Here is a 23,293-nt window from a genome sequence, read left to right on the forward strand (position 1 = left end):
GTCCAGACGCAAGGACCCTGCGGCCCCCAGCCATCCAACTGCCCCGTGCCTTCTCACGGGCCCCAACCCTGGGCTCTGTGGCCGAGGGACTCTCGTGTCAGGATACTCATCCCCATAAACAGGAGGATGCTTTGCACAACAGACAGGAGACTCATATATATATTCAGCAGGGAAGCAAATCTCTAAGTCTCAGGATGCCAGGCCACCTGGGCTGCACCCAGTCTCCCTGCTCTGTGGGGCCAGAATCTTCTCTTCTTTCACCAGAGGCAAATGTTGGTGAGCTATGACTGCCAAGGAAACAGCAAGTCCTGGGTGCAGGAATGGGGCTGGGAGGTAGGGGCAGAAAGCCCTGAAAAGAGGCAGATCCCAATCTGCTGGGAGAGCCACCACACCCTGTTTTTGTAGGATTCCCTCCTAATTCTCGCTCACTCATGCTGCGTGTCCTAGATAGCTTTGGGGGTGGAGTCTCAGGCAGCAGCAAAATTAGCTCCGGGAGATGCTGGGAGTGGTGAGAATGGCATACACTTTGGAGTCAGGAAGGCTGGGTTGAATCCCAAGTCCACCCTCCCTGCTGTCTGTGCAACCCTGGGAAGGGAGCCTGACCTCTCTGAGCCTCGGTTTTCTCATCTGTTGGGGGGCAGGAGGCAAGGGGGGACCAAGTGCAGATGGTTTTGAGGACAAGGACCATGGTTGGTGCCTCTGGCCAGTCTCCAGCATCTATTCCATGAAAAAGGGCTTCCTTCACCTGCCATCCTCCGTCTTAACCTGAACACAGGGTCCATTAGTGGGTGAATGGCTACCCAGTTCTTCATCTGGGTCAGAGAAAAATCAAGCTGCGGCTCAGCCGTACTCTTGAAGTTTGCCAAGTGCTTGAAGGAAAAAGCCAGATGATCTGCACAGTGGGTCAGCTTGGGGGATTCCGGCCCCGCAGCGCCTGCTCACAGCGTCCTGGCCAACAATGAAGGAAGGCTGTGGGCCATCCTGGACACGGTGCCCACCCCAGAACCCCAGGGGTGCAGGGAGGTCTGTGCACACCACAGGGGGGCTGAGTTTGGCATCTGCAGGCCTGGATTCAAATCCCAGCCCACCCACAGAGGAGCTGTGAAGCCCCCACCTCCATTTCCTTGCCTGACAATTGGAGGTGATGACAATCCCACACCCACAAGAAGTCCTGAGCCAGGCCTTCTTCCCCTTCTGTGCCACCCACTCCCTGCTCACCCTCTGAAACCATCTTAACCTCTCCTTTTCCTCCTTAGGTCCTAGAACTCGCTCAGGACCCTGTCTCTCCCAAACCAATCTCAATGCCTGCATGTAGCAGGCCTCAAAAAATACATACTGAATGAAAGCACTTCTTCCAGGAAGCCCTCTCTGACTTCCCATCACCCAGGAATGACTTCCCATCACCCAGGAACTCCTCTGGGAAGCCCAGCCCCTCGGCTCCTCCCTGCTACCATCCCGGCCCTGACTCCCTGTCCATCCAGACTGTTCTGGGGACTCCTCAGAACACAGACCTTATCTATCACATCGATGGCCATATTCCCCACTCCCAGCAAAGCAGCTGACACACAGCACATGCTCCATAAACTGCAGGCCAAGGATTCACACCTCACGTAAATTCAAACACATGAGTCTCTTTCCCAGCAAGGTAAGCCTTCCTCCCCTTCTGCCTCTTTCCTCCCCCAAACATCCCATGCACCCCCCAACTAAATCCAGTTTCTTCTCTATCGGGACAAAGTTCATCTAACACATGAACACTGGACATGCCCTCTCTCCCGGCCCCTGTTTTTTTGTGCTCTCTACAACTGATGGCACCAGCCTTCAGAGCAGAGATGGCTGCTTTGCTCCTCCTCGGAGAGCAGCCCTGGATGAGGGCCTCAGGTTATAAATCCAGCGGAGCCTGTTTTATGGAGAAGGTGCTGCACTGCTGATAGGTTTTTATAGCTGCCTGTTTACAAGGCCGAAGCATAATTAGTTCTCAGCCACCTCCCTGCCATCCCAGCTGTCCCCTGGGGCCTAGTTTGGGGGTGGTCAGGGAGGCAGGGGCAGAGAGGAAACCCCCACCCTCAATGCTCCTGGGTGTACTCTGTATTCCCTGACAGGGAGAGAATTCGGTATGCAGGGCTGGGCTCAGCTGGGAGGATGGGGTGTAGTGTAAGCTCTAACACCAGCAAGACTTGCTCTTCTCACTCACCCCCACCCCCACCCCAGGCCTGGCACCTTAAGTCACAACTTATCCTGGACAAATCAGAACACCTTCTCACCACCCCTGGAGTGCCCAGAGTAGGGAGGGTATGGAGGACCCCTCCCAAGAGCAGGGCTGGGGGTCACAGCCTCCCAACAGCATGGACAGGAGACCAGAGGGCTGGGTCCCACTCTGCTTGTGCTTTCCTTACACATAAATGGGTCCAGCCACCTCCTGCTGGCCTGGGGGCCGTCTGTCCCTTCAGAATGACTTTATTTTTTTTTTAAGATTTTATTTATTTATTCATGAGCGACACAGAGACAGAGAGAGGCAGAGACACAGGCAGGTTCCATGCAGGGAGCCCGACACGAGATTCGATCCAGCGACTCCAGGATCGCACCCTGGGCTGCAGGCGGCGCGAAACCATTGAGCCACCGGGGCTGCCCCAGAATGACTTTAAACATCCCTCTCAGACCCCGAATGTGTGAAAACTGGAATTGAGCCTGTCAGGGTACAGTGGATCTGCCTCGCTTCCCATCCCCTGCCCACCCCTCACCACCACCTCCTGTAGTGGGACCCTGCTCCTGGGACCTGGGCCTCATGGCTTCATGCTGCCTTCTGCAGAAAACACAACGGGCATTTGTGCCCTCAAGATAGCCTTCATTTCACAAACAAGGGAACTGAGGCCCGGGGAGGCCTTGTGGCTTCCCCAGGGTCATGCAGTCACCAGGATAGCCTGCATCTCCACGGGTTCCCCAAGACCATCATCATTACCCATCATCTTGTCACATGGCCCCTTGCAAAGATATAGCTATCAGCGAACCTCGACCTCCAGGTTTTCAGCCACTGCTCCAATTTATCACCTGCTGTACCACTGTCCCCATATGGACACACAGGTAGCTGGCCAAGTGTCCCAGTTTGGGGTTTTTTAAATTGGGTCACCCACAGGGAAGAGCCAATGGGGTACACGTGGGGTTCACATAGGGTTCACAGGGTTGACCAAGGGGCCTCCTGAACACTTCCAAGTCTGGGACTCAGGGAGCCACCTAGAAGCAAAGTCATCTATGGAGTCCTTCACACAAAGCCTGTGTGGGTCCTTCGGGCCAGCTCTGTCCCGCTAGCTGTCCCAGCTCAGCACAATCCTGAAGATACATTCACCCTCTGGCTCAGCACAGATCAGGATCCTCCCAGGAACACCACAGGCACTGCAGGAGCCGTCGGGGCTGGGCTGGCCACGTTGCCACCACAGCAGGCCTGACTGCCCACTGCTTGGACAGGTTGCTCCCTTCCCTGGGCCCTGCTCCTCATGGCCACAGTGCAGGATGCCCTTCAGCCAGTTAAAGGGCAGGGCTGGGATTGGGGTGGGTCAGAGTCAAGGGTCAAGGCTTTCAAAGCTACCCCTCAGCATCTTTCCCTGAGATGCCTACAAGCTCATGGGGGGAGTTTGATGGCTCCCTCCACATTCAGTTCCACTGTTTGGTGGAAGAGGAGCCTTTGATGGGACCTTTCTGAGTATCAGGCACACCCAAAGCTTTACCTCAGTCCAGCCTCGAAGAGACCCCAAAAAGACCTTCTTCTTGGCCCTGATCTAGAGATGAAGGTACAAGGGCACTATGAGAGGCAGGGGCACATCAACTGCATGCAGGGCAGTGAATGCAAAGGAAGGCTAGCCCAGGGGTGACTGGGGTCCCTGCTGGTGCCCTCCTGGGTGGCAGGTGTCAAAGCACCAGGGACAAAGCACAGGGCAGGCCCTAAGACAGGAAAGAGTGGAGTCAGAAGTCAATGCAAGTGCCTGCAGAATCCAGAATCAGCACCAGCCCACCCCAGCTCCCCCTCCTCCTGGTTGGGCAGGGTTTGTGTGGGGTCCTATCTCCCTGGCCGCTCTGTTTCCTCAGCTGTGAAATAGGGAGAATCACTCCCACTTCTAGATGCAAAAAAAAAAAAAAAAAAAAAAAAAAAAAGGTAAGGCACTGGTTGGCAGGAGGGGTACCTCTGTATGTCATCCAGGCACAGGCAGATGCTTAACCAACTGAGTCACCCAGGTGCCCCGAGTTGTACACTTTACATGGGCGAATTGCAGTGATTGTACCTCAAAATAGGTACAAAATACCTCAAAATAGCTGGATTTTTGTGTTTTGTTTTGTTTAATTAAAGGTATGAATATCAACAGGCTGCTAGAGCCTCAGGCTGGTCCGGAAGGGGCAGGCTAAGCCCATTCATGTCAGCCGAGCCCAAGGCACCCCCTGTCCCATAACCTACATGCGCCCTGGTGGACAGATTCTTTTCATTACCTTCACTGATACTTGGAGGAAGGGAAACACTCCCCTACACTTACTCTGAGGCCAGGGACCCAGCGGAGCCTCTCAATGCTCCCCTGCTCCAGAGAAGGGTCTGGAGGGGAAAGGTCATTGCCTGGGACTCAGAGATTCTAAGCCTCACCCTACATTGGGAACAAGACCCAAAAGTGTTCCTCTCTCCAGCAAAAGTGCAGCCTGGTAGAGCAGGGAGCCAGACAGGCTAAAGAGAGTCCTAGCAGTGAGACTCTGGTCGCTTCATCTCCCTGAGCTCATAATGACAGCATCTGCCTTGGAGATGATGCCAGGACACCACCCGCCCCACGCAGCAGGCCCACATGTGCTCCCACTCAATGGCAGGGCAGCTTCCGTCCCCTTCCCCACGTTCATTCAGAGCATGGTGTCCATCGCGCAGTGGGCAGATGCCATGGACACTGTGTCTGGGACCAAGCCATCAGGCCATAATGGTTTCCAATAAAACTGCTTCCATGAGGCTGAGCAAATAAGATGATCTGGGAGGTCAGTGTGTCCTTAGAGTCAAGCCAAGCAGAAAAACCAGCCAGCTCACCTGTTTCTCTTCTGCGGTCCTCCCCCACTGCAGGGGCCCTGGCAAGAAAGAAAGCACCGCTCCACCCAAAGCCAACCTTCCCTGATGTGGGCACCACACGGCGCACCTGCAGAGGGGGAGGGGCAGGGGTGACTTCTGCTGCACCCAATCCAGTCCTCAGCCGTGTTCATAACTTTTGCCTGGTGCACACACAGAGCGGCAGATCTGTAGGAAACATAATCTACCTCCTAAAGAAAGCTTTTATTCACCTCTTGTTTTCTATATTTGTGTCCAGCTTTACTGAGATATAATTACATACATCGTATAAGTTTCAGGTGTGTGAGTTCAACTTGCTGATTTGAGTGGCTTAAATGCTGCAAGATGATTACACCATAGCATCAGCTAACATCTCCACCATGTCACATGATTACCATTTCTCTTTTGTGATATCTAAGACCTACTTTCTTAGCAACTTGCAAATACAGAAGACAGTGCTATTAACTATAATCACACCATGCTGTCCATTAGATCCCAGAGCTTCTTCATCTTGCAACTGGAAGCTTGTACCCTTTGGCCAATATCTCCCCATTTCCCCCACTCCCAGCTCCTGGCACTCACCATCCCCATCTCTGTGACTTTGGCCTTTGTAGATTCCACATATGAGTGAGATCATATGATATTTGTCTCTCCCTGTCTGCCTTATTTCACTTAGTATAATGGCCTCAATTTCATCCACATCACCATGAGCTCTGTATTTAAACTGGCAAAAAGTACAGGATGCTTTTTGTACTTCTGGTCAGGGAAATGATACAGAGGAAGAGGCCTCTACTTCCGCTGTCCAGCCAGGACGGCAAGGGAGAAGGTCGCTCTCTGGAGATGCAGCAGCAGGAAGGTCAGACAAAGCCCAGCGCAGAGCTTGGCCTGGCCGGCGTCTGCAGCAGACGGCTTCCCAACGAGGGCCACAGCACGGTCTCCCATCCCATCTGCTCTTCCACGGTGGACTTGGCCTTGCCCACATCCGAGGGCAGAGTCTGCCTCCCCTTGAACCTGGGAAAGCCGGTGACTCAACTGAACTCAAGCCACACCCAGGAAGTCAGATTTTCCACCTGTTTCCTAACCCTGATCTGGGAAAGCCAGCTGCCCCCTAAGGAGTCCATCTACCCTGAAGCCACCATGCTAGAGAGGCCATGTCGACTGTCCCAGGGGAGCCCTGCCTCCCAGCCGTCCCCACCACACCTGAACATATGAGTGAAACCCTCTCAGATCCTGCACACCCGCCCACCCACCAGCTTAAAAGGGGGGCTCAACACATGTCATGCAGAGCCAATTTGTCCAGCCAAGCCCTGCCCAAATTCCTGACCCACAGAATCTAGAAGACATAATAAAATGGTTGTCACCTTAAGTCACTAAGACTTAGAGTGGTTTGTCAAGTAGTAATAGTAACCGAAACACCCACTGTGTGACTTCAGGCATGCAACCTGACCTTTACAGGGCTCTGTTTCCTGATATACAGAAAGGAGTCCCTCCTACCACCCCCCAGGGTAGGTATAAAGTTCCAATGGCACATGACACTGTAGCAGTCAACAAATGGTAGCATCACCTGTCACCCTGACTGCCGCCACCACGGTCCTTCTCCCACACAGCTAAGAGAGTTGAAGATGCAGATACAGAGCATGAGTCCTCCCCAAACAGCCAAAGTCCATCACCATCAGACACATATCAAGAGACAACGAAACAGCCATAAGTCACCATGCACCACAGCTGAAATCAATTCTTTTTTTTCCCTCAAGCAGGAGAGATGGAGACTGATGGGTTGGCTGTAATCTACAGTTTGTGCCAGAGGTGCATATACACATGGACTTACTCTTTTAAAGATCACCCAAACAAAAATCTTTGCTAAATTTTATTTTTATTTTAGTAGACAACATGATATTCAAATCTTTCATTCAAGCCCTTAAAAGCTCTCCAATCCTTTCACCAAGAAATTGCATTCCCAGATAGCCAGAGACAAGAATATCCTGAAATATGGGAAAATATACATTCACAAGGATGCTCATCACACCTTACTTTAAAACACCCGGAGTTGGGATGCCAGTGTCCAGGAGTGGGGAGGTCTGTCCACCCTCGACCCATGGTGATCTGCGCTCCCAGCCTCCGGAGCACTCTTGCATTGACCAGACCACGAGAGGAGGCTCAACCGTCTTCCCTCTACCAGGGCACACCACCAACCCTCCCAGCCAATTTCCCCTTCCTGCAACACTCACCTCCACCTCCACCATGGCCCACCCCAGCAGCCTCACTGGCAGGAGGTCTTTCCCACCTCTCCTTGAGATTCTCACACCCCACTCTGATCTTCATCCCCCTCCCCACTTTACTCTCCAAACTCCCAAAGACCTCTGACAATACCTTCTCTCCCACTCTGATGGGCTGCTCATCTGCTCCAGACTCAGCCTCTCTGCCCTGCCCCCACGCTTCAACGGGGTCTCAGCTATGGGGCCCCACTGCCTCCCAGCCCCCATCACACTGTATCATGACCATCTGTGTATGCCTCCCTGCTTCCAGACCTTCTCCAGGGAAGGGTTGCACCTTATTCCTCTTTCCCACACCCCGACCTCACCCCCTACACACACCCACTGCAGGCAAATACCCCAGTCTGATGAAGGAATCCATACCTAGCTATTGAGTGAAAAATTATATCTACGTGGTGGACTATTATGCAGCCATTAAAAATTATTTACTTGGGCATTATGATAATATGCGGAAATGTTTCAGCATGTTAACTATTTTAAAAGATACAAACTGTATTTCCGACCATCTATAGGGGAGTGGTAAGTAGGAAATATAACAAAACTGGAACAATGTTTCTGGGGCCAGCGACATCAGGATGTTATTACCCTACCCCCCCCCTTTATTCTACTCCCTGCATTTTCAAAAATTTCTGTAATGAGAAAATAAATAGGAAATAAAATTAAAATCTTCTTGCACTGAGCATCTTAACATACACGAAACTTGGCTCCCGCAGTCTGATGATATGGGACACATTATGATGATGGATTATATTTTCACAGCTTCAATAAAGAGCCTTACCTCTCCTTGAGGCTATAAAATATTCAGGGTTGTTTTTATCACCTTTCACATTGAAAGCTGGTGTAGCAGCCACTATTGTCAGCCTCTGACTCCTTCAGCCAGTTCATTCCATGATGGATGGTTCCAAAACAGACAGGCTGGCTGGAGGTCTGCGCAATGAGCACAGTGGAGGGAAGGCGTGTGTCCCTCTCACAGTGATCCATGGGCTGCCTGGCCATTCCCACAGTGAGGAATTTGCATTATTTAATATTCTTGAGCTGCTGCCTTCAATAAGGAGGATATTGACTGTAATCCTCCAGCCAGGGTTTAGAACACTGTGGAAGGGCCATGCAGTATTAGATACTGCAATTTGGAATGAGCACAGGGAGCTCTCAGTTTGGGGAACCAAAAAAATGACTGTGTACGCCCAAATTATTCAAAGGGATCTTAATAACCAATCTGGAAATTACTTTTTTAAGATTTTATTTATTAACTTATTTATTTGGTGGGAGGAGAGAGTGTGTGCACACGAGCACGAGGGAGAGGTAGAGGGAGAGAGAGAATCTTCAGCAGACTCTGTGCTGAGTATGAAGCCCGGCACTGGGCTCAAACTCACACAACACTGAGATCACGGCCTAAGCTGAAACTAAGAGTTAGATGCTCAACCAAGCCACTCAGGTGTCCCAAGTTAAATTTAAGTTCTGTGACTTAAAAAAAAAAAAAAAAGTTTTAAGTCTTTAAAAACTCTCTTATTGATGCCTATAAGTGTATATACAAACTTATATATAAGTATAAAATTAAATAGTAAAACCAATAAAATAAAATAGTAAATAGTAAAACCAATAATCTTTTTAAGATTGTATTTATTCCTGAGAGACACAGAGAGAGGCAGAGACACAGGCAGAGGGAGAAGCAGGCTCCCTATGGGGAGCCCAAAGCAGGACTGTATCCCAGGATCCTGGGATCACGACCTGATCCAAAATCAGACACTCAACCACTGAGCTACCCACGTGCCCCCAAACCAATATTTATTTAGTACAGCAATTTAAAACATTAGAAACATTGATAATTCAAGTGTTTTTATTTCTTTGTAAAAACAAATGCAAGGAGAGTAGTTGGGACGGTGCTGCTCCTGCTGACTGTATGACTGCTGGCACCTTGTCTGTGCCCAGAGACCCGTCCTCCCAAGCTCAGGTCAGCTTCCAAGATTTTACTCCGTGCACTTCTAACATCATGAAACATCTAGAGTCCGTGAGTTCTCTTGTACTCAGTGGCCCCGTATTTAGCAGCTGTAAGCGAGAGTCTCACCAGGCAACAGCTTCAACATCCCCAGGATCGGCAATTTCCTCTGTAATTCTGCTCACATTCCGCTCACATTTCCCCTCCAGGGAATCACCTTTCACTCCCTTGTTGAACATCATCTTTGTTGACCAACTCCCTCTTCTTGATTTTTCATTTTTGTAAAGCGTCACATGAGTTTATCATGGGGAGACAAGGAGGTAGCACTACCACGTGCTTTGCTGTTTGTGTGTGAACTAACAGGTGTGTGGTGGCCAACCAACGACAGACACAGAAAGAAGTGACTTGGTCACAGTCCCCAGTGCACATCTGTCATTTATTTAGCGATCTGTACACTGAGAAAGTAGTAGCAAAGTTTGTACTCTAGGCAGTCCTCATGGTTACCTTGCCATGGTAGCTCAAGTTTGATCCACGTGGCTGTGGGTCTGGCGTGATTTAACTGGAACTGTGGGAACTGAAATCTGTACAAACCTGACCTTTGCAAAAAGAAGACTATTTATGCTCAGGGAATTTGGCCAGGGGCAGGTGTGGCATTTGTTCACTTGGTCACTCAAACATGTGCTCACCTAGCATCTGGCCAGTGGCAGGTGCTGAGCCATGTAAGAGGAAGCAGATATGTCCAATATATGTATCTACTGGTCTCATGGGGTAGGATTCTAGGTCCTGTGTTTCAGTCTGGGTTCCAGTCCTGTCTTATGATCTGAGCTGAGTCACTCTCCTGGTTGGGACTGGGAATGAAGATTCTTTAGTCGTAAGTAACAGAAATTGACACAGGCTGACATACACAAGAAGGAAGTTCCTGGAAGGTTCTGGAAGAGCTACAGAATCAAGGACAGCATAGCAGTTGGACAAGGGGCCTCACAAGGATCAGGAACTAGGCACAACTGGGAATTCAAAGTGAGAATCCATAACTAGTTCAGTTATCTACCGCTATATAACAAATCTCAAAATTCAAGGGCTTCCAACAGAAACCACTGCTCTTGTTCATGAATCTGCCACCTGGCTAGGTCTTGGTAAAGATGCATGCACCCCCTGAGCAACCTGCCCAGGGTCTCCCAGCTGATAAAGGGTGAGGAGGTCCCTGGAAGGAGAGAGGGGCACACCCCAGGGGCTGACTCCCAGGATCCAGGCAACCACTCATCAGCCATCTAGACCCATCAGGCAACTGGGAGCCAGACACAGGTTGGGGACACTCTGGGCAAAACTGTAATCTTTCCAAAAGAATAACAAATGTCTTCTGCAGTCAGTAGTCTGAAAATGGGATAGAGGACTGGCCTCAAACAGGAAAGACCTAAGAGACAGAACAGCCCCAAGCAGGTGCGGGACTTGGGATCCTGCTTCAAACCCAGCAACCAGAAAAGAGCATTTTTGAGACAAATGGGGACCTTGCCAAGATGGATGAGAATCAGATGGGAAGGCATTAGTGCTCGTTCTGTCATGGAGGGTGGCGGCACTTGGTCAGGTAAGACACGTCCTGGCCTACTGAGGTACAGGTAAGATGACAGGAGTCCTAAATTGGCTTAAAAATTCTTCAGTCAGGGGATCCCTGGGTGGCTCAGCAGTTTAGCATCTGCTTTTGGCCCAGGGCGTGATCCTGGAGCCCTGGGATCGAGTCCCATGTTGGGCTCCCTGCATGGAGCCTGCTTCTCCCTCTGCCTGTGTCTCTGCCGCTATCTGTGTCTCTCGTGAATAAATAAATAAAATCTTTAAAAAAAATTCTTCAGTCAAAAGGAGAGGAAAGTTAATGAAGGAGGCATGGTGCAATCTTCAGAGCAGCTGGACTAAGGCCATGGGCAAGGAGCGATCCCAAATACTACTTCCTCTACCTTACCACATACTTGAAAGTTTCATTGAAACTTTTTTGAAATTGGGGTGCCTAGGTGACTCAGTTGGTGAAACGTCTGTCTTCAGTCCAGGTCATGATCTCAGGGCTCTGGGATAGAGCCCCACTTCGGGCTCCCTGCTCAGCTGGTAGTCTGGTGCTCCCTCTCCCTCTGCCTCTCCCTCCTGCTTGTGTGCTCACTCTCTCATGCTCTCTCTCTCAAATAAACAAATAAAATCTTTTTTTAAAAAAAACTTTTTTGAAATTGAAAAAAAACTCTAAAAGCTGATACTAACAATATAAGTAGCTGCGTTTTATGGAGATTTATGTCCAGTATACCGACTATTTCACCCAATACTCACAGAAAGCCCAGGTGGCTTGTAGTTCTCTCTGCCTCACAGGCGGGGAACCAGGTTCTGAGGCTGAAGCACCTGCCAGCTGGGCCAAGACCAGAGCTCAGGCCCCCGGAGTCTAGGCCCCAAACTCCAGCACTGGTGGCCCCAAGGTTCAGGGCTACAACCTCTGTAGGGTAGAGGAATACAGGAAGCCAGGCGAGCCCAGAGGAAGCCCCAGGCCTGAGCTGGCGATCCTATCCCTGCTTGGGGCAGCTGGGACCTCTGAGCTGCTTTGTTCTCCCTCAATGGGCCATTCAGCCCAGGACTCTGGGGGACAATAGCTTCCAGTGTACAAGGAGGCAGTGCCCATCCTGGACAGCACAGTGGCTCCCAGGTGGGCCCTTCACCCTGAGCTGGCTGGCAACTGCTTCTTGGGTTCAGACAGAAGAGCCTGGATGCTATTTGGGACAAGCCTATGCATGTTGCTTTGCACACGCTGTCCTGCCTGCCTGGAATGTACTAGAATGCCATGTCCCAAAGGGCATCACTCCCTCACCTGGGGAATGCCACTCCCTTCAGTGCCAAAGCACCTGTCCTCTCTAGAACTGCGACCATCCCCTACCCCCACCCCTCATTCTGTGAAAGTGATCCCTTCTCTCCCTGGCCCTTCTCAATTGCCTTTAACCACACACATGGATGTAACGGATGCACTGCTGCATGCTCAGCATGACCACACCAGGCAGTCCTGGGTTCAAATCCCAGACCCTTCTAAGCCAGGCACATAATCAGAGCTCAACGGATCTCCTGTCCCTGCCCTGTCAGTTCCTCCATACAGTGTGGAGGTCAGGAGTGTGGGTTCTGCAGGCAGATGGGCTGCATTCAAACCCCAGCTCTGCCCCTTATGGGGTTTGACTCTGGGCCAGTGCCCAAACCTCAGCTTTCTCCCCTGTAAAATGGGGAAAATACATACAACACCAGGTTTTGTTAGGATCCAATAAGATAATGGACTTAACATCACATCTGCATATAGTATGTACTCAATAAATGGCTAATCATAATGATGGCTTTTATGTTTGTTTTACAGTTATTTAATACTAAAGTCCACACAGGTCATTCTGCGCGAGGGCCGCAGGATACCATTGCAGTGAGAAAGAGGCATCTCTCTTACAGGGCCTGGTTTAACTAGGACTCCCCAGGGTACTCTGCCGGACACAGCTCTCTCTCAATGGCACCCAAGACCCTGGGAGAGACAGGCTCACATTTCAAGGACACAGCCTGGACTGCGAACACAAAATGAAACCGGGAGCAAAGAGTTATCGAAACGTGCCTTCTGGGACCTGGAGCATTGGCCCCAGAGGCAGTGAGACCAGAGAAGGGATTCAAGGGGCCGTCTAGGAGAGCAGAGAATAGAGAGCAAACTGTTCTGTGTGCCAGCTGGGAGACCTGAGTGGAGAGACAGGGCTGCAGCCCATAGGGGCTCACAGGAAGACATCACCAAAGCAGAGCCCCAGGGGACACGGTGCCAAATGGGTGTGAACACCTGAAACAGACAGCCAAAAGACACTTCTCGATACTGTCCTACCTGGTGGTGTGGCATCATTTAATGCCGGTGGTCCATCCTTCTTCCCTCCCCTGTCCCCTCCTAGCTGGATTGCCAGGCCTGGGACTCCACAGCCCTCCTGGTCCATTCCCACTTGGGTGATTACCCCACCTGAGCCATAGACTTCTCATTCTCTGTCCTTTAAATGTTGGTGAACCTCGGGTTCTATCTGAGCTGTCTCCTCTCCCTGCTCTTACCCCTCCTCACCCTCCCCACCCCAGCAACATGGGCATCTTCTGTGCCCAGAACACAGTGGCAGCTCCAGAGATATTCCAGTGAGTGAGTGAGTGAGTGAGTGAGTGAATGAGTGAATGAGTAAATGAATGACAGCAATGAACTTGCTCCTCAATACTGCACGTCCAGCATCTAACATCACCCCTCCCTCCCCCAGCCTCTAAGGGGGAGCAGTAAATGTCTGTTGAACAAAGTGGAAAAAAATGTCCCACCTCATTGGTATTCAGACATAAATTAAAACAAATATTTTTCATCTATGATATTTGCAGAGGTCGAATGAATTAGGATACCAAATGCTGATTAGCATGTGTCAAAACAGAAAAATTCTCTGGAGAATAATTTGGCAGTGTCAAGAACATTAAACACATTCATAATTTTTACATAAAATTGCATGCATAGGATTCTCTCTTAAGAAATTATTCCAAAGTTAGGGGGAGGGATGGGACTAGGGTATCATCTTATATGACTGGTGCTCATTGGCTCAGCATCAGGAATGCTTATATAAGGGGAAAAAAGCCATCTCATTATCCAACAATCAGGGGGTGATTAATTGAACTGTGGCACACCTATCACAGGGATAATGCACAGCCAATGAAAGATGGCATCTTGGGGCGGGACTGAGGTTACCAGTTAGGCATCCCTCTCACCTACTGGACTTGAGACCACACAGGGAAGGTGGACAAGAGGGAAAATTTTTTTAAAATATGCTTTATTTTATGTATGCTTTATTAATGGTAATGGGGGTGGAGCCAGGGACCCCTAGTCTACAGCCCCTCCCCTTGGGCCTGTAGGGGTTGAGAGGTTTAAAGGCTGGCATCTGCAATGAAAGACCTGCAGGCCCCTCCTTGGAACAGCCCCCAAGATGAGGGGTCCAGTGGGTAGGGGAGGAACAGGTGGGATGCCAGACAAGGATTCTTAACCCCCTAGAATTCCAGCCTGTCCCCTACAGCAAAGGAGGGCCAATTTTATCATTTATAGGGCCCAGTGCAAAAATGTAGAGCACCTTGTTCAAAACGCAGGGGGAAAGTATCATTTAAGATACTAAAATATAACGCTCTTTCATTTTCCCATGACTTGCCATGGTGTTATTGCCACTTAATGCCAATAGAAAAAAATAAAAGTTTAAATTACTAGTAAGCATGAATAGTGCCAGTCATCATTCTATTATGCAATTCCAGTTTTAAATGCAAATGTGAGAGTATTTAACTGGAATGCAAAATCACTGAAATACACAATTCCTATCTGGTAGCTTCCATATGCACATGTAGCTCACTCTTACAGGGCAGTGGGAAACCAGCTTATCTGGTTTTATTTCACTTTTTGATGTTTGTACATCCCACACACGCTCCTCCACCCTTGGCTCAATGATGAATAAGGGTTGAAAGGAAAGGACCATGGATGTCCCATCCTCTCCTTTCCTTTCTTTCTGGGTCATCATTTTCAGTATCAGTGATTAGCTCACACAAGGATATAACATGGGTAAGAGGGTATGATAACCAGCTTCCTTGGTCCCTCATGCGCTTTGGAATGTCACTTCCTCCCTTCAGTATCCAAATCAAGTTCTGGTTCAGAAGAGTGGCTTCTCCAGGCTGTGAGCACCCACCGCTGCCTGCAGAGTCATGGGCACAGAACGCACAGGAGCTCAGTGGCACTCAAAGCCCACATGTGGTGTGTACAGGAGCCGCACAAAACAGCCAAAACACATGTTGTGTGCATCACCTCTGCTCAGGTGCCCGCCCTACCATCTCATCACATGTCACTTACAAAATCTGGGTTCAGATACAAAATTATAAAAATTTCAACAAGGCAACAGCACAACATGAAATCAAAAACAGGAGGGTGCAACTGGACAAGTTCCAGCCAAGCACTGGAAAACTATTATAGGGTCATGCTTCTTTTAAAAAGTCGCCTTCAACATGGTTTATGTTTATATAGAGTGATTATAGTTCTTATTAAACACAGATGTGAGCATTAAAAAAAGACTGGAAGGAACTCCCACAAATTGCTAACAATGTGCATAACTGTGCGGTACTCCGGAGACTGTCCTTTCCCCTTCATCCCCGTGGTGACTCCAGTCCTGGTCCTTAAACCCAGGGTTACACATAGCCATGCTTCCCCTTCTCAGGACCCATAACACCTCTTGCCAAAAACATCCCTTAGCTCAGTGGGCCTTCAAGGATAAAACCCAAAAGCTGTAGCAAGTGTAAAACAACCAGGAGACAATGTGGAAAAGTTTTATTAGAATTCGATTCCCATCTTGCAGGAAGAAAATGAGAAAAAGCCTACTCCATGACTGCACCAATCTTTCAGTTAGGATTGATTAAAAATAAGTGAGTATGTTGCTTACACCGTGGGAGCTGACCCCCTCAACAGTTTGGGGAAACTGGTAACAACAGTAACCCCTCCACATGGGCAGACCTTTAGTGTCTACGTGGCCTTTGCGCCTCAGGGCTGTGTGACGACCCAGGGCAGGAGGCAGTGCAAGGAGCCTGAGGCTCCGAGAGGTGGTGTGGCTGAACCGAGAACACCCAGAGGTGTGCCCCCTGCAGCTGCCTTCACTGCCCCCACCCCTGAAATGGAGACAGCATGAGCTTGGAAAACTCTAGGATTGTGATGGAAGTGATGTTCCTAACTGGAAGGGAAGGGGCGACGATTCAGCCGTCCATCCACAGCTTGATTTTCCAAACCAGAGGCTGGATCTACCCACTGTTCCTTGGAGCTGGCTTTAGGGCAGTGCCACAAGCGACACCATCTGAGCCTCCACTGCCCTGTGGAGTGCCGATGGGGTGAGGTCAGCCAGTCTGACAATGGTTCTAAGGGCTATTCTAACTCTCACCCCTAAGAAGGAGGCATTACTGTTGGCAGACAACATTTATTGAGCCCTGACCAGGCCCCAGGCTCTGGGCCGTGCATGTTTACACCCATCGAACCCATCTCACACCATGAATGCACTGAGGGTGTTCCTTCCATGGAGCAGGGTGGGGGGCTCATGACATGTCACAGCATCAAACTGTACATCCCGCATTTCAAGTGCTCTAAGCAGCAATCCAGAGAAGACGCTAAGACTCCATAAGAATGTGTGACCTGCCCAAGATGGTGAACCCAGAGTCAGACACTTGGAATGCAGGTCTCCTGACACCAGATCCTGGGATATCTCATTTGGCTGGAAATGCATTCTCAGGAAGGCCAAGGATGAAAAACCAGAACACAGCAGCTTTGACTACAATAAAAGAGATCACGGATGGTTCCTAAAACACAAAGCAAACGCATCAAACTCCCTCATGGTTTTGGGGACATCGTGGCCATGAGTGCCAGGACAGCCCCCTGGTCTTCTGGATAACTGGGAGAGAGGGTGTTGTCAGCTACAAGTCACAGAATCTTGGCCTAAAGTGTGATGCAATGAGGAAATGTGCCGGCTGATGGAACTAGACGCCCAAAGGTGGGTAGACAGCAGGCCTGATTAACCCAGGGAATCACAATGTCCTCAGCTGCCACTCGCTCTCTGCCCAGACACCAACAGGGTTGTTGGCTTAGGACTTACTGCCTTCGTGATCTCAGAGCGGCTGCCGGCAACAATGGGGGATTCCCTGTTCCTTCACAAGAGAGAGACCGGCTTCCTGCAGCTCTGCTTCCCACTCAACCCCCAGAACTGTTTCCCATGTCCTGAAACCAGTCAGTGCAAGAGGAACACACTGCTCTTAAGACCAAGCTGGCCCAGCCTACGGCCACAGGTCTCTGGCTGGAAACCACTATGCTCTTGGTGGGGTGAGGCACTGGGTATTGGGGAGGTTAGTCTCAGTACCCTCCATAGGGGGCACATGTGGCTGAATGCTGGTCTCTCGCCAACAGCATGCCTCTCCAGTGTGGTCTAGGCCTGGGCAGAAGGTAGATATTATTCCCACGCTATTAGTTCAAAACACAAGGACATGCAGTGGAAAGTGCCCGAATGCCAGGTTCAGACAAGCCTGCGACATCCCCCCAACCATACCAACTCCTTGTCTGAGCCCTGCTTTATTTCTTCAACCACACAGTCTGTGGGAATATGCCCATGGCCCTGAAATCACATGGAACTTATGCGGATGGCAAGCATATGGGGTCAACAATGCAGAGGTGCCTTTCTTTCCATGGACAGGAGAGGTGCGCATGTATGACAGAGGTTAATGGCTGAGATGGCTGAGGGAGGAAAAGCTGGGACTACGGTCCTAGCAGGAAAGGGTGGCCCTCAAGTGCCTTCCCCTCCAGGTGCCTGGGAGAGACTACTGCTTCCCAAAGAGGCCCAGCCTCTGCCACCTGCCCTGGGCCGTTGGCCCCCCGTGTCTGACCCCTCACTGCCTGCCGAGGACTACACCCAGCAGAGAATGGGCCTGGAAAACACAGCTAGGTGGAAGGGATGAAGGGATTTGCAGACCAGTCTAGCCTAGGGACACCCACTTCACTCACCCCAAAGCTCAGCTCTGTGGCTGCAGCAAGGGAACACACAGCCAGACCTCCCGGCACTCTCCTACCCCTGGCAGTCCCTCTCTCAAGGGTCCAAGTCCTTCTACTGTCTTGAGAGACTTAATCGTACTGCTCTTCCCAACACCCACCCAATCTTTACAAAGTTCTCTGTGTCCCAGGGTGGCCTGCACCCATGCTTAGTGATCACAACAACACTCAATCAGCTGAGCTGTGCCAAGAGTTGTGGGAAGGGGGGATTTAAAAAAAAAAAAAAAAGCTGCTCTAATTCATACCAAGGTATGAATGACTAACAACACCTAAACTCTTCCCAAAGTATTTGAGATTTTACAAGAGACTCAGGAACTCAAGCAGGACTCCCACTGGCAAAGATGGTGTTAAATGTGAGAACTAAAGGATGAGGAGTCAGCCATGAGAAGAGCAGGAGGAGGATATTCTAGATAGAGAACACAGCCAGTGCAAATACCATGAGGTAAGAAAAAAAAAAAATGACCTGCAGGTCATCTGGATGGCTCAGTTGGTTAAATGTCTGCCTTCAGCTCAGGTCATGATCTCAGGGCCCTAGGATAGAGCCCCACATCTGGCTGCCTGCTTACCGGGGAGCCTGCTTCTCCCTCTCCCACTGCTCCCCCTGCTCCTGCTCTCTCTCTCTCTCTCTCTCTCTCTCTCTTGCTATCTCTGTGTCAAATAAATAAATAAAATCTTTAAAAAAAAATGACCTGCTTAAGGCACAGGAAGTAGACCAGAGCCACTGGGGTGTAGTGAGCGAGCATTTGTAGGCCAAATGACCAGGTGGAACAGGAATCTGTACACCTGGGTCTTTTGCAAAATCTCAGCATCTATTATCTGCTCATGAAGCTCTTCCAGGAACCTTATAAATTATACCAGTGTCATTGATTACATGCCTCCAATAGACCAAGCACTGTGCTGGGTATTTTCTGTATTAGCATAATCACTGATTGTCCCAACAAGCAATAATGCAAGATAAGTTATTATTCTTTCTCCCTTTATAAAGGGAGAAAGTGAAGCTCAGAAAGGTTTAATAACTTGTCCAAGATTATACAGCATATGAAGAATCAGAAGCCAGATTTGAACACAAGTCTATCTGACATCGAAATCTGTGATCTACCCTGTGCTCTGAGCACAAAAGGCAATATACAACACTGGGCGAGTCTTTTTTCATGCAAGGAGGCCAGAAATCTCATATAATTCTAACAATTATAGTTATTGCTTCCTCTCCTAGACCCTACCGTCCCTAAGAACAAGAATTTCTGATCTTGCTGGTCTCGGATCCCAGCCTCCAAGCTCTATGTCCCATATATCCTGGCACTCAGTCTGGGACATGGACAAGGTCAAGACTCGGTTTCTTCCATAAAATGGGGATGGTCTTGTGTGAGGTCCCAGCATACAGAAGGTGCTAAGCATACTTCAGCTGCCAGTTAACAATTTAGAGTTCTGAGCTGGCTCCCTCGTCCACCAACCCACCTGACCCTCACAACCCACCTGACCCTAAGACCTGGCAGGCAGGATGGTATTATTCATCCCCTTCTACAGATGGGGAAACCAAGACTTCGTGCGAAGAGCTTCCTCTCAATATCACAGAGCTCCCTTCTAGAACGTAGGCTGCCCAAGGGCAGAATCTTGGTCTAGTCCCCAGGGCTAAAACAGTGACTGGCACGTAGAAGGTGTTCAGTAAATATTTGTTGAATGAATGAAGAGGAATTAAAAACATCACTTCTTCCTCAAACTATGCACCTCCCCCTCGCTCTCCTCTGCTAAGAGCTGGTAAATGTATGGAAGAAAGCTGGGAAGGAAGAGGGTGGGATGAAAAAGGAATTAATGTTTGCAGATGTCCACTATGGGTCAGGCATGGGGCTTTGTACTTTTAATTACAGAGTCCTGCATCCTATCCCATCATCCTCAGTATAGAGATGAGAAAACAGAGATTTCCTGCAGAAAGCCAGACCGGAATGACCTGCCAAGATCCCCTCTCAGCCAGAGCCAGAGCACTAGGGCACCTGCCAACAACCCAGAGGCCTCTTCACCCTACAACGCTCGTGACTCGGCAGCCTGCAAGCAGAAAGCACACCCCAACGCTGGCTGATTCTTCCTCAACCTCACCGAGGCAGGCGATAAAGGGCCGCCTTCAGCTCCCTGGGCCCCTGGAAGCCCTAGCTTGGGGGCTGAGCCCTCACCCAGCCAGGCAGCCCTGTCCCCCCTCCCCCCACCCCCATCAGCAAAGCATGACTCAGCGGTTCTCCTAGGGGAGCGGGGAAGCGCCACCCCTCAGCATCCCTCCACCCAGGTTACACACGCAGCCTCTGCTCTCGGGGACCAGGGCCCGACAGAGGGGTCCCGCCTCGCGCTGGTCCCGCGGTCCCAGGCCTCTGCAGGGCTCGGGCTCCCACTCGGCCTCATTTCCGGCGGGGCCAGGCACTAGGTACGCGGACACCACCCAGGAGTCGAATCACCGCCTCCAAGCCCACACAGGTTCCCTGACACAGGCACCCACGCGCGCCAGGCCCGCGGAGCGCAGTGCCCACGGCCCCTCCCACCGGGGCACCCACCCGGGGACCTCTTGCCACCAACCCACAAACACTTATGCTGCCAGTCTAGCAGCCCCTGGGGAAGGTGCAGCCAGTCCCTAACCCCCCCCCACCTCCGAGGTCTCGGGCACAAGGGTCCCCACTGCTGCATGCAGACACCCCGCGGCTAGCTCTCCCCATCTTCAACCAAGCATTCTCTCCGCGGGCCCCTGGCTGCGGCTTGGGAGCTGTCCCCACCGTTCTCTGGGCAGGGTTGTAGGGGGACCCTGGGAAGTCACTGATCCTTCAGCTCTGACCAGCTGGGTTCGACCACCTCGGGGTGGGGGTTGGGCTTGGGCCAATTTAAATTTAAGGGATTTCAAACGCAGAGCCCGTTTGGGATGGCATGTCCCACTTTTGGGGGGAAATTCTGACAGTTTGGGGCCAGCTCCTTCTGTCTCAGTATAACTCACTGGGAATAAAAGACCAACCCCAAACCCGCCGCCTTCTCCCACCCACGAGGGGCCCCTGCCTCTGGAAGCACAGGGAGGGGCCCAGGACAGCGAGCCTCTGGAGGGATGGGGGGCGGGGGATTGGGAATCTGGCAATGAATTTTTTTTCCCCCTGGATCCCTCTTCGTCTCCGGGGAGTGGGCAGCCTAGAAAATTCTGTGGGCTTAGGGCTGGGCTGAAATGGCAAACCCAAGATTCCAAGCCATTACATCTCCCGGTTTCTTCGCCAGGTTAGCCGCAGAAACGGCCTTTTTGCAAACGATGGCCAGGGCCGATTCGAGATGCCGCCAGGCCTGGGGGCCGCAAGCTGCCCGCCGGAGGGCGGCGCGGAGGAGGGCGCTGGACAGCGGAGGCCGGCACCCTCGGGCTCCCTCCCTCCGGGACCCGGGGCGGGGCGGGGTGGGGTGGGGTGGGGTGGGGGGGACACGACACACAGCGCGCGGTCCAAACCTTCGGAGGGCATTCGGTGCGACGGCATCCCCACGCCGCGGCCGGCCGGAGGGGGCCTCAGACAACACGTACGTTACCTTCAGTCACATAGCTGTGGTCCCGCAGGAAGCTGTGGTTAATTTTCCGCGTGTCCGTGTCCTCGCCCATTGAAGGCCGTGCCCGGTGCCCTGGGCATGCCCCGCCGCCGCACACCGATGCAATCCGCAGAGGTCGCGCCGGGCGCGCGGGCCATGCCGCCGCAGCCTAGCAGGGGCGCGGGCCGCCGGGGCCCCGGGGGGCGGGCATCGCGGCCGGGGGGCGGCCGGGGACGGGCGGGGCGGCCGGGGCGGGCGCCGCGGTCAGGCGAACGCGCGGCGGGCGGGCGGCGGCCGCGGGTGGGGGCGGGCCGGGGCCCGGGCGCGCATCCCGGCCGGTGCGCGCTGCGTGGTGCGCCCGGCGGCGGCGGCGGCGGCGGCGGCCTGGAGCCCGGGCGCCTGGCTGCGCGGCGGCGGGAGGGGACGCGCGCGGCGCTGCGCCGACCGAGCCGGGGCCGAGCCGGGCTGCGCGGGCTGGGGCCGCCGCCGCCGCCGCCGCTCCGCAGGCCCCTCCCTCGCGCCGCCCGCCCTCCGCCCCCGCGGCCCGCGCAGCCCGCCGCCCGCCGCCCGCCGCCCGCCGCGCGCCCGCCGCCCCGCGCCCTGCAGGTGGAGCCGCGCCCCGGCCCCCGCGGGCGGGCCCCTTCGGCGGCCGGGGGTGCGCGCGCGGGAGGGGGGAGGGGGCGCCTTGGCCGCCCAGGTGCCGGAATTGCGGAAGAGATGCCCCGCGATGGAGGGGTTAGAAGAGGTAGGGCGGGCGGGCAGCTACCGGGGGGCACACTGGAGCACTGAAGACTCGAGAAATGCGGTGGGGGGCAAGCGCCCCTTCGTTGGTAGAGGAGGGTGGGTCGTACAAGTTGAGGACCCCTGGAGCGCAGAACTGGACCGGTGGGGGCGGGGCAAACCCGCATCCTCCGAGGTAAAACTCCGGGAAGTTGGCCTCCCCCAGGCAGAGCTCCGTGATCTATCCTCTCCTGCGCAGTCTTCTACGTACCGGTAAAGATGAAGTATAGAAACAGCGCTGGGTGCACTCCAGGCTGGAAAACGGGCCCCTCTGCCGGGCTCCCTGTCCACCAAACCCAGGGCTTCTGCCAAACGGGAGCCTCCCGGCCTCCTTTCCCTTAGTCACCAGGTCGGCTCTGCATCACACACAGTGCCTGGCACAGAGCAGGCCCTCAAAAAGTATGTCCCCCTCTTTTGTCCAAACTAACCACTTGCCTGAGGGATGGAGTTCCCTGCGGGGAGCACAGGTCTTACTGGGGGCTTTTGGGGGAGGGGGGAATGGACCCCCCAGTACCTTCCTAGGTGCTCAGCAAAACCACTTTGGAAAAGAAGGAAAGGTGGAGGCTGCACGGGACGGGTAACAAATGCTGAGAGGCCTTCAGCCCCAAGTGGAAGAGGGAGCTCGGAACCCCCAGTCCCACAATGCTGCGAGGCTCTGCTTCTTTCAGCTGATTTTCTGGGGACTCCAGGCAGCTCCCCAAACTGCAGGGGGGCCATAGGAGTCCAGAAGGGGCAGGGGCAGAAGGACGGGATCAGGGAGACTGGGGCAGGTGGTCACTGCCTGAGGTTTCTCCCCCCGGGAGTGGGAGTTTGTCAGCTAGAGATGGGCTTTCATGTGACAGAAGTGCCCAGAATGGACCCATGAGGAGGCCCAGCCACCCCCGCCCCGGGTTTAATGGAAAGGGCTGGACTCCTAAGAGTCCTGGGGGCTCTGTCAGCACCACCACCTGCTTCCAGAATGACCCCCCCCCCACCTCTCCCACCCTCAGCTTGGGCACGGTGTCCGCCTCAGCACAGATGTGCAGGTTTAGTGCAAGGACCAGGTAAACGCAGGTCAGATGTGTTTGCTCTTCCTTGTTGTGAAGGAGGCTGATGTCCATGTCCTCTCCCACCCACCA

General features: G+C 52.5%; 1 protein-coding gene across 2 annotated transcripts in view; it reads right to left on the reverse strand.

The window, feature by feature from the left end:
• Positions 1-21,592, reverse strand: part of PPP2R2C (protein phosphatase 2 regulatory subunit Bgamma) — a 134,052-nt gene extending 112,460 nt beyond the window's left edge. Inside the window, exon 1 of one of the 2 annotated variants that reach the window (XM_077874863.1) lies at positions 21,399-21,592. In XM_077874863.1, coding sequence (XP_077730989.1) covers positions 21,399-21,468 — 70 coding nt within the window. In that variant the 5' untranslated portion in view covers positions 21,469-21,592. Of the gene's footprint in view, positions 1-21,321 lie in introns of both variants that reach the window. The other variant, XM_077874872.1, reaches the window with a different exon arrangement.
• Positions 21,593-23,293: the final 1,701 nt, after the last annotated feature.

This window comes from Canis aureus, chromosome 2 (genome assembly GCF_053574225.1).
Source record: "Canis aureus isolate CA01 chromosome 2, VMU_Caureus_v.1.0, whole genome shotgun sequence".
NCBI classification, from domain to species: domain Eukaryota; kingdom Metazoa; phylum Chordata; class Mammalia; order Carnivora; family Canidae; genus Canis; species Canis aureus.